This window comes from Dermacentor silvarum, chromosome 11 (genome assembly GCF_013339745.2).
Source record: "Dermacentor silvarum isolate Dsil-2018 chromosome 11, BIME_Dsil_1.4, whole genome shotgun sequence".
Lineage (NCBI taxonomy): Eukaryota > Metazoa > Arthropoda > Arachnida > Ixodida > Ixodidae > Dermacentor > Dermacentor silvarum.
Window position 1 is genome coordinate 54,420,592 of NC_051164.1, and position 12,296 is coordinate 54,432,887.

Sequence of the window (12,296 nt, forward strand, 5' to 3'; positions counted from 1 at the left end):
TCACATAAATATTCGGTGACACTCAAAACTTTTGGCAGTGCTGTTGATAACTTGCACTTCAGTAAAAAATTGAAAACCAATAGTGTTAAAACAACCTACCTCGTACTCAAGGTCAATGGCACTCTTTCCCGTTGCTGTGCTCTTAGCCTTCAGTTTCTGATACAATGGCACGAACTCCTTCACGGAGAGCTTGTGATTTTTCGAGCACAGTATCTCCACCAGAGCCATATACGGCGAAAATGTATTGCTCCTACGAATAGAGGTAAATTAAGGCAAGGTTAAATGCGGAGCTCGAGCAGTTGCGTCCACTTGCAACGATTAGTTTCATTTTGCATTGTGATACATAATGACCCGTGTTATCATGCATCATTCACTCTGAGCGAATATTCAGGAGGAATTTCATCGTCGAACGTGATTAGTGGCCAATCGGGGTGATAATAGGCGGCGTAAATGTATCCGAGCCAACTGACGAAGTGCCGGAAGAATGGGGCTCAGACACCAATTAGGGAGTGGTGCCATGATAGGTCGAAGATGCGTTGTCTCTTCAGAAATAACAATCTCAGTTGTAATCTTTATTAATAGCACAACTTGAACCACTTTCAAACTTAATTATGGAATCGCAACAGTGCTCAATATACACGCCAAGATTTTCATAGCGCGCATTATATTAGTATCTTATCGGGGAAACTTGAAACTCTATATAGGGCTCGTAATATTGTTGGAATTTAAATCTAAGGCAATAAATTACGCGTTCGTTTTGTAGACCTATTTGCTTCCAATGTTACTGGAGCACATGCTAGTTTTCTCATTTTCAATAGTCATTTGCATAGTGATAAAAGAAAGCGCTGTGGTGCTGAAGATTGCTGTATGTTTTTTTTTTCATAATGGACGAAAATGTATTTAACGTTTATGGTAAACATAAGAGGGTGGTGGGGGTTCTTTATAAGCTAAAAGCTGATTTCTGTAAATGACCGTGATCGGTAGGTTAGTAGTCCAAGTCATCATCATAATCAGCCAATATTTATGTCCACTGCAGGACGAAGGCCTCTCCCTGTGATTTCAAAAACCCTTGTCTTGCCCTAGCTGATTCCAACTTTCCCCTGCAAATTTCCTAACTTCATCACCCCACATAGTTTTCTTTCATCCTCGACTGCGCTTCCCTTCTCTTGGTATCCCTTCTGTAACTCTAATGGTCCACCGGTTATCCATCCTACGCATTACATTCCCTGCCCTGCTCCATTTTCCCCGCTTAATGTCAACTATAATATCGGCTATCCACGTTTGTTCTCGATCCACACCACTCTATTCCTCTGTCTTAACGTTAGGCCTCACATTTTTCGTTCCATGACTCTTTGTGCGGTCGTTAACTTGTTCTCCAGCTTCTTTGTTAACCTCCAATTTTCGGCCCCCTTTTGGCACCGGTAGAATGCAATGATTGTACACTTTTCTTTTCGACGACCGTGGTAAGCTCCCAGTCAGGTTTTGGCGATGCCTGCCGTATGCGCTCCAACCCAAATTTATTCTTCTGTAAATTTCTTTCTCACGATCAGGGTCCCCTGTGAGTAATTGACCTAGATAATCGTACTCCATTACAGACTAATCTAGAGGCTGACTGGCGATCCTGAATTTTTGTTCCCTTGCCAGGCTATTTAACATCATCTTTGTCTTCTGCATATTCATCTTCAACCCCACTCTTACACTTTCTCGGTTAAGGTCCTCAATCATTTGCTGTAATTCGTCCCCGTTATTGATGAATAGGACAATGTCATCTTCAAACCGAAGGTTGCTGAGATATTCGCCGTTGATCCTCACTCCTAAGCCTTCCCAGCATAAGAGCTTGAATACTTCTTCTAAGCATACAGTGAATATCATTCGAGAGATTGTCTCTCCTTGCCTGACCTTTTCTTGATAGGTAATTTTCAACTTTTCTTGTGGAGAACCAAGGTTGCTGTGCAATCCTTGTAGATATTTGCCTCGATATTCAAAAAGCCTCCGGTACCTCTTGATTACGCCATGCCTCTATGACTGCTGGTAGCTCTACTGAATCAAATGCTTTTTTCACAATCTATGAAAGCCATACAAAGAGGTTGATTGTACTCCGCGGATTTCTCTATTACCTGATTGATGACATGAATATGATCCATCCTAGAATATCCCTTCCTGAAGCCCGCCTGTTCTCTTGGTTGGTTGAAGTAACGTGTTGCACTGATTCTATTGGAAGTTATCTTGGTGAATATTTTAGACAATACTGAAAGCAAGCTAATGGGTCTGTAATTCTTCAATTCTTTAACGCCTCCCTTCTCATAGATTAGTGTAATGTTGGCGTTCTTCCAGCTTTCTGGTACACTTGAAGTCATGAGGCACTTCGTATAAAGGGCTGCAAGCTTTTCAAGCATGATGTCTCCTCCATGTTTGATCAAATCGACTGCTATTCCATATTCTCCAGCAGCTTTTCCTCTGGTCATGTCTTTCAAGGCCCTTCTGACTTCATCGCTAGTTATAGAAGGAGCCTCTGTATCCTGTTCATCACTACTTCGAATGAACTTACGTAGCTTGGCTGCTCTGGTGACTGTACAGGTCAGTATAGAATGCTTCCGCTGCTTTCCCTATGTCATCAAAATTGCTGATGATATTACCCTGGTTATCTTAGAGTGCACACATTTTGCCTTGTCCTATTTCAAGGTTTCTTTTCACTGATTTCTTGCTGTGTCCATATTTTACTGCTTCCTCAATCTTTTCCACGTTATAATTTGGACATCCCTTACTTTCTTCATGTTGATCTGATTTCTTGAGTTTGACACTTTCAAGTTTTGCCGTTTCTTTATTAGGTCCTTTGTTACTTGGGAGAGCTTACCTACTGGTTGCCTTGGTGCGTTACCTCCCATTTCAATTGCTGCTTGTGAGTTACCGTTTCATTTATTACTTCTATGTTGTCTTCATCTTCCTGTTCTAAAGCTGCATATTTGTTTGCGAGCAACAGCCTGAATTCGTCTGCTTTTACCCTTACTGCGTCTACGTTGGCCTGGTTCTTCTTGACTTTCTCTCTTCAAATTGAGAGAAATCCTAAACATCACTTACCTATGGTCACTGTACTTTTCCCTACCTAACACTTCTGCATCCTGCACTATGCTGGGATCGGCAGAGAGTATGAAATCTATTTCATTCCTTGTTTTTCCATTAGGGCTTTTCCAGGTCCACTTCCTGTTTCTGCGCTTCCTGAAGAAGGTATTAATTATTCGGAGCCGATTCCTTTCCACGAATTCTACGATCTCTTCTCTAGTGTTCCTAGAATCGATGCCTTAGTTGCCAATTGCTTGCTCACCAGCCTGCTTTTCCCCCACTTTGGCATTGACGTCGCCCATGACTACAGTATACTGAGTTTGCACCTTTCTCATTGCTAATTGAACATCTTCATAAAACTGTTCTATTTCTTCATCACCGTGAGTAGAGGTTGGTGCGTAGGCTTGTACTACCTTCATTCTATACCTCCTATTCAGCATTACGACGACTGCTACTCTCTCATTAATGCTGTAGAATTCATCAATGTAGCCTGCTATGTCCTTATGGACTAGAAATCCTACTCGGAATTCTCTCTTATCTGGAAGAGCTCTGTAGCAGAGGACGTGGCCGTTAGTCAGCACTGTATAAGCCTCACCAGTTCTAACCTCACTAAGGCCAATAATATCCCAGGCAATACCTGATAATTCTATAAATAGCCCTGCTTACCTAGCCTGAGAAATACTAATCCTGATGCACGTGTTGAACGTTGCTAGGTTCATGTTTCGGTGGTGGCCTGTCCGGACGCAGAGATTCTTAGCACCCTCTGCCGCGTCGCAGGTCTGACCGCCGCCTTGGTCAGGTGCTCCGCAGCCAGTGAAAATCACTGTACCTTTAAATTTCTTGAAAGCCGCACCGACGCAAGACGCTGGAGATTCCTTTTATTATTTTGTCATTGAAGCCATGTTGCCGGCTGTATATGTATTTACGCACGCTGTCATAACGCTGCCATAACGCTGCCATAAGAAATGATGGCAGTGTTTATGATTGATGAAAACAGCCACACTGGACAGCGACACTCTTGACAAGCGTGCAGGTGCGTTTGATGACTTGCGCCTGGTGTGCATAGACGCGGCAGGGCATGAACGAGGTGGGGGAAAAGCGCGAAGAAATATTTCTTACCAGGGATTCGACAAGGTTGATCCTGCCCTGGCGCATCGCGTGCAGGTGTGCCACCAGATTGACTTCACCTTCTGCTTCTGCTTGCGACAGCATGCTGTCTACCAAGATGAGCGTTCCCGTGCGGCCGATACCACCGCTGAGGAGGAGGAGAAGAAGAATATTGAAGGCCACCATGACTCATCGCATTAAAATAGGTTTTAATATGTTGTCAGGAGAGCTTGTGACGAAAATAGGGTGTATTTTACAAGTTATGCCATGTCTAAGTTTGTGTAAGTAAATTCTTGGCACTCCTTTACCTACGATTAACAGTTTCCTGCATGAGCTACCAATCGATACCTCAGATGCTGGTAACCACTACTATGAGAACGCAGGTTCAGTTTTTTTTGTTTGCTTGGTTGCGTTTTAGTTTGTGTGCATATTTCAAATGACTATGTGCTAGCACAGTAGGGAATCGAGATGAAAAGAAAAAAACGGCGTGTATGCCTTTTAAAAAGAAGGTGGGCCTGCGTGTGAATACCAAGAAAGCAAGCGGTGAAATTCACGGGTAACCTGCCACATTAAAAATATACTTTCCATCGTGAACGTTAAAACGGGAGCCGAGACAAGCTTTCAGGCCGGTGTAAGTCGATTTTTTATTAGAAGCACAGTCACTCTTTAGTACTCCCTCGTACCACGTAACGAAGTCTTTTTCAAAGCAGTCATTTTAAGCTGAACCGTAATGGAATAACACATGCTCGAGGATATAGCTAGATAGTATAGTCATCCGCAAAGTTTTACTCAGATTCAAGCATACATTGCTCGATAAGGCCGGTATCTTGCGTATAACACAAACGAAGTATTTATTTCCAAAACATTAGGATAGTTTTTGGCTTTCGTAAGCATGTTCTGAATGCAACTCACTGTTTCACGTGCGAAGAGAAACCTATGATGTCGCTGAGAATATTGTAAGGGTCTCTCAGCAGTTCAATGTTCTGAATACTGAAACTTCCTGATATAAGCGGTACACCTAATACAATTTGTTATCCGAACAATCCTCTATAATGCTACGAAATTCTCTATAAGAAGTCCACAAACTCATCTATGACCAGTAGATATTATTGGATATCGGTGGGGGTGTTCTGGCCCTGCAGGGAATTTCTGAAGCAGCTCAGGTCTGTGCTCGAGGCCGTGACGGTGCACTTCTTCGAGGACGGGGCCACTCCCATAAGAAAGAAAGCCACAAGGTTTTCGCGTAGCATTCGTGCAGTACGGCCCGGGATACTGGGGCTCTGCGTCACAGATCAGGAGACTCGTGCCTTCGATGTACAATGTCCCATTTGCTTCTTCCTAACCAATCACCCCTGCAACGAACCCTTCTACCTGAGACCTAATGTAATATTTGCCCTATAGTGTCCGTGAACAATGTAAGACGTACAGTCAACCGCAAAAGCTTACAGGACGCGGTTTCCCCTGCAAATGTGAATTACTGCGTTGTTAAGGCATATGGCACTTGCTAATTTAATGAATCACAGTGTAGGTGGCGAAGGCTACTACATGCTGGGACATTTAATTTGAGGCTGTGTAACCACGCTTCATGAGAATTCAGCTTCTTGGCAGAATCTGTGTCCTGTAAACTTTTGCGGTTCACGGTACGCCTTTTTTAATATGGAACAAGCACAACGAACAACATTGCCTTCAGTAGGCTATGAAAGCTGCACATGACCAGAAAGCTGGTATGGTCAAAGGCACGTGCAGGAAATGCACGAATTTGAGAATTCTTATTTTAGTTTACGTTTAAATTTGTTTGTACTCTTAGTAGTTGATGCATAGTATTTATGCGCTCGTGGTGTCGTGTGTGTTTCTGTCGTGTGTCCTCGTTTTTTCGCGCCGTTATAAAAACGTCTAAAAGATGCATAGTAGTTTAAGGGTTTCGTTGGCTTGTGGCAAAAAAAAAAGGAAGCATTTGTACTACAAGGGTCTACTCAGTTTTTTTCAGTGGGCTTTCTGAGTTCGTATAAGGTTGACTATACGTTAGAACTGTTCATAAATAGAGGCGCACGCTTACCATGACCTTATAACTCTTTGCTTTTACGAATTACTATTTCTGCACAAAAGCAAGATTGCACACAATGTCTTATAGTGGTCTGCACAGGAGCTAACGTTCAATTGATGTTCCTTTTTAAAATTTTATTGCGCAGCGTTATTGACGGCTTTAACGCTCGTAGACAAGGTTTATAAAATCGAACTGTGCCATTTTGTTTGTATACTTGTGTACGAGTTATTTTATTCTTAGACACTTTATTGTCCATTTTTGGGTGAAATTGAGGGTTCATCACCAATTATTATTCTCGTATGCGACGGTACCTGTTACCTGCACGACAATATAAGTTCTAGAACCCTTTGAGTATGATAATATAGGAAGAATGCTTATCAGTGCTATGCGGTAACCGGTCTCTGACGTGGCATGCCACAAATACCTCTGATTCTGCATACCTGCAATGAACAATGATTGGATGGTCGTCGTGTGGCTGGAAATCCCATATACGCCTGAGAAACGGCAACAGGGCGTCCGGATAGAGAGGTACGCCATGATCTGGCCACGTGGTGAAGTGAAATTGGACCACAGTCCGGGGCTTGTTTTCCTGGTGAATTGGAAGAGTTGCATTGCATACAGTCAAACCCCAAATGTGACGTTTCTCTGCTTCAATGTAACGCATAAAAAGCCATGGCCACGTTAACTGTCGTATCATTACTCTGTTATAACTGCAACAGAGCTTCTTTTTTAGAATGCAATGATAAGCAATAGATAATGGCGAAAAGGCATCTGTGAATTCGCACTGGGGAGATTGTGGAAACGAAGGTCCTACAATGACAATTCTTATTGGTCGGCGTTTAGCGAGAGATCACTATCTAAACGCATGTATTAAAAATATGTCATGCACTCAATTTATATTGCATCCGGAATATGAAACAAGTACTACTCATTTCCTAATCCCCTCTACATTCTTTTTGCGTTTGAGGGCATATAGAATAAAATACTAAATGAATGTATAGGTATTTTTGGCACCGATAGCTACCAATTAAGATATACGCAAAGAGTGTATGTTCTGACTATATGCCTCTTATTCACTGTGAGCCCACTTCAACAAAACGATACATGTAATATTGGGAAGTGGTCATTCTTTCCTTGAGCTGAAACTCGCTCAAGCAAGCAATAGCAATGAAAACAAGAAATGATAAATATATATACGGCGCTCTTCACATATTTTATAAGCTACGACTAAAGAATGTTATAGAGGGTTAAAAATGCAAATCCGATCACGCCTTAAATGCTAGTTTAATACACTTCGATAATTTGATTAACTAGCGCTAGTCATTGGTAAGCAAATACGAAGTCATAAAAAATGTACGTCACCTAAGTATTTTTGTGAACACTAACAACTATCGTTGCAGCGTTAGGAGAAAAGAAAAATGAACTGCGCAACTGTTCAGATACATAACCACTATGAATCAAAAGCCCAAAATTAGATTATTTCTGAGCTTCCTTACTCTTTTTTATGAAACCTGTTCAAGTTTAGCTCGAAGTCTTTCAAGAGCTCGTTGATTAACAGACAGAAAAAAAGTACTCACGAGTGAGATTTCAAATTCGCGGACTACAAAGTCGACCTGAGTGTCTGTCTTCATCAAGGTCACCACGAATTTGCCGTACTTCTGTGAAGTCTCTGGCCAGTACTGTTCGCACTTAGTCTGCAACAAGAAATACCGACAAATGTTTAATAATGACCCTAAGTATGAACTTTTTTTTCATTTATTATCAGCTCTACACAAGTCGCAAAAGCAAACACAATATATTAGCGAGCGTTGCCAGGGAATTAGAAAACAGTTATTCGTAACGAAAGGTTTTTTTAAATTCCTTCCCTATTTCCAACGCTGCTGCTGAACAGAATGCTACATATATGCCTCGCACAAAAAGCGCAGTTCAGGAAAGCCAGGTTTATGCAATATCACTTCTCACTTTTCAGGTAAATACCGAAAGAATGAAAGTATTGAACCTTTGGCCCCGAGAAAAGCTACGCATAAGTACCAGTTCCAACGCGTACGATACCTAACAGCGCACAAGCAGCACAAGAAAGATAAGGAATGATAAATCAGCAGGAAAAGTTCGGACGAAAGGGAGGTATAAGAAAAACACTGGAGCAATCTTCATGTTTTTATTTCACGCTGCTTGACCATTGCTTATGTTCCACTAAATACACAAAGCTTCCATCCTGTTCAAAAAGATACAGGTAGCCGGTGTCTATACGGTGCTCTAGGTTGTGCCACGATAAACGTTTATCTGTGTGTGATGTTTAACGTGGTGCATTTTTGTTGAGTTGGCTTTTTTTTGCTTTAGAACACAGTGAAAAACAGACAATGCTTTAACTGCAGCTCTAGTTCATTGATTATGCTATGACATGAGAAAACCAAATTACTATTCTGAAAATCAAAAAGGCCCAGTCATTTAATTACAGGCATAATTCGGTGCCACATCAAGACTATTTGACTAATTGTGCGAAGTAAATTTTCTTAGTTTTCCACAGCAGTAATTTAGTAGTTGTTGAGACGCCAGCATACCTTTTCTTGCTCTTTTAAGTTGGTGAGCATTATCACTTTGCAACAGCCTTCTTGCCAGACCATCCTCCAGAAATCTGTGAGGGTTGTCTGCTTCGGACCTAGAAATCAGAAAAAAAATTAATTGCATTTGATGTTCCGAAGCACGAGCAAATAAGGATGCCGTATGTGAGCCTTCGGAATTATTTCTAAGGCTTCGGGTTCTTTAGAGGGATATGAAATTGCGATACAAGGACTCTTTCATGTTCCGCCACCTTTGCCATGTCGCCGGCGTGCACAGAAACTGAAAACGCGACTTCGTATTTATCAGCAGAACGCCGAAGCTTCTGAAGCACCATGGAGAGTATCAACGAAATGCTATCCATCATCCAGGGAACTGGCTGCAGGGACAAAAATATATGAATTTACAAAACATAGAAACGTTTTGAGCCATATTCTGTTTTATTGCTGTTGACGATTAGAAACAAGACCTTGCTGCATTCACCTAAAAAGTGATGGACTGGAAGTGATACAACTGGAAGAAAAACAAATATTCTGAAAGGCGTAGTGCAGGTTTTCTCCCTAATTAAAGGTCTGGTAGCTTGGAGCCAAGCAAGATTATCGTAACTACAGTACAGTGTTGAAGCCTGTTTTTCTAGTTTCGAGATATGCAATGAAGAATGAGGTAAATAAATGTACTCGCTGGTGCACGAATAAATGGGAAAATCTGCTTCTGTTCTTTATTAGAAAAACAGTGTACTTTCATTTTCCTGGCTGGTACGCAAGCACGTAACTCGCGAAGCCATCGTTTGCATATATTGCATGTGCACGTGTGCAGACGATAGCAAAGAAACTTGCCGAAATACTACATGTTTTCTAATAACTTTCTCAGTTCCGATAGTGTCACTCTTAAGAGATATGAACGGGCTATTTGAAATGAAGATATTATAATGAAGGGCGCTTACCTTGTGTCGCAATATATTTGCGCGGGCACCTGTAGCCCTGCAGAAAAAAATAGGTTATTCATAGAGGTGTTTCGTGTCGCTTTCCTAAGGCTTTGGTAAGGCTGTCAATAAGGAAAAAAAAAACAGGTGAAAAGACCAAATGTTGTAACGTTGAACGGTTACCAATCAAAAAAGTACTTACGCTATAATTTTTTGTAGGAACAAATTCCACCCAATCATGATGCTGGATATTTCATTATCGAAGGCCGCCAGCCAATCGCAGAGAGCACTCACGAACGAAGAGCTTTGCGAATTAGGTCTCTGATTTCAGTAAGAATGACCACTTCGTGTACTGTCTCAATATCGCCCATCAATAATTGAACAGGTGATCCAATAATCACGCAAATATGGTGTAAAGTATGGCGCAAATCGCGCAAAGTGAAATTAATCATCAGCCTACATTCATGTCCACTGCAGGACGAAGGCCTCTCCCTGTGATCTCCAATTACACCTGTCTTGTGCTAGCTGATTCCAACTTGCGTCTGCAAATTTCCTAACTTCATCACCCAAAAGATAAATTATTAGGTAATAAATGACAGCTGGGATAATTACATTCAGGAAAATTCAAAATGAAGTGTCATAATAAGTTCTACACACTGTTCCAGCATTCAATATGCAGCGTGTCCCAGCTGGCGTTAGCCAAGCTCTTAAAAATAAAATATAAAATGTACAAGGATGCAAGCAATGGTATTCTGTCAGCAGTGACGTACCACACCAGGAGGACTTTTTTTCTTAACTGAGCTATTGATAATTGGATGAGTATAACTAAAACTTTTTAATTACTGAATTTAGGACACGAATTTCAAGAAAAAGTAATATTTGGGTTTTAAGACACTCGATTCAGATTTTTTGAGTGTGCTGTGTCACGCGTAATTACCTTTTCTGCGTTACAAACAGAACGCGGGAAGTATGAAAATAGCCACATAATTACGCGTCCGTGTGGCGCGATACCAGCGGTCCCAGGCGTTAGTCGGAAAAGTTAACTCGGCTCTAAGTATATTTCGCGCGTTTTCTTTATCAAACAGAAAAAAAGATCATTTAACGAGACATACCACAATGCAAAACTGAGTCGGATGTCAGTAATGGAAGTGCTGCTCCAATTGCTCCAAACTGCTTCATAAGAGAAACGCTGCTACATGCTACTCCAAATTGTCATTTTTGTTAGTAACTGCTCTGAACCTGGGGCCAGATTCACAAAGCTTTTCTTTCTCAATTGCTTTGCGCCATTGGCCGGTCGCTTTAGATAATATGTCTGGCATCCGGATTGGTTGAAATTCTTTCTTTGATTAAAGTACATGTAAAGTGCTTTGATGTCATTTCTGCCACAAGAACTGGCACTTACATGTATAGCTCATTTAGCTGTATTTTTGAACTTGACATGCAGACTATTTGGGTGAAATGTGCAAGTGACTAAGATTACTTCGGTGTCATACCGATTATCAACTGCTGCTTTGGTAACAGTTGTATGTGATCGTGGGGACTTTGATAATGTGGTGCTCAGCTCTACCGATTTGATGTCATTTCTGCCACAAGTACTCGTTCTTTAATATCAATATATAGCTCGTTTTACTGCGCATTCGATAAGCATTCATCTTCTTAATAATTTGTTTCTTGTAATTTGCGCTGATTATTGTCTCATAATAAATATTATTATTGTTATGATGCCGAAGTCACACATAAATATGTATTTACACTATTTCCGAGAGACAACGATACATAATCAAGATGACTGTCGAGACCGAGTCCACCTCCACACGTCGAATCGTCGTCTTCTGACTGGCGCCACTCTTGGTCGCGCCGTAGCATAATCCCCGCCTGGAAAGGCGCCGTCTCGGAGCTAAATATAATGCACGAGAAGTCGCGGCAAAGTAAGGCTTCCCGCGTGCAGCACAGCATGTTTTTTTTTCCGGCGCTGACAGAGCGCACAGGCTGAAACGTCCAGCGCACGGAGCGGTACAGGCCTGGCCAGTAGAAGAGGCGCCGTACGTGGTCGTAAGTACGAGAAACGCCGAGGTGGCCTGCTGCTGGAGGCACGTAATGCAACTACTCAAGAACAGATGTCCGGAGATGACGCGGGACAACGAGCAAAAATTCTGGTCTTTCAGGGCGTGAGCTGCGACGGTAGAGAACGTCGTCGCGAAGTACGAACATGCGCCGCGTGGGCCCCGACTGTGCCGAATTGAACACGTAAGCCATTAACTGAACACGAGGAATTGAACTGTGCCGAATTGTGCCGAATGAGAACACGTAAGCAGTCGTCACACCGTTGTTCAGTGGGAATATCACGCTTCCGCTTATGACAGGGTCACGTTCACCTTTATAAGACGCTTCCGTGATGGTTTAACTCAGGAGTCGTATGGCATATTTTGTCATTTGCTCCGAAAACGTTAATACCTGCTCCAAAGTGACATTTTTGATTGCTCCGAAACCTGCTCCTAAAAGTAAAAGGTCGCTTCCATCACTGAGATGTTTCAAAACACAATGATTACTTTTCTATCAGAATTCGCGTTCTCAATGCAGTAAATAAAAAGGTTTAACAATTAT

The 12,296-nt window shown here is 41.9% G+C and overlaps 1 protein-coding gene across 1 annotated transcript in view; it reads right to left on the reverse strand.

Moving 5' to 3' along the window:
* LOC119433867 (receptor-type tyrosine-protein phosphatase T-like) overlaps positions 1-12,296 on the reverse strand; it is an 87,750-nt gene that overhangs the window by 11,783 nt on the left and 63,671 nt on the right. Inside the window, 7 exon segments of the mRNA XM_037701147.2 lie at positions 100-231; positions 233-250; positions 4,180-4,315; positions 6,652-6,800; positions 7,789-7,905; positions 8,773-8,870; positions 9,714-9,750. Coding sequence (XP_037557075.2) covers positions 100-231; positions 233-250; positions 4,180-4,315; positions 6,652-6,800; positions 7,789-7,905; positions 8,773-8,870; positions 9,714-9,750 — 687 coding nt within the window.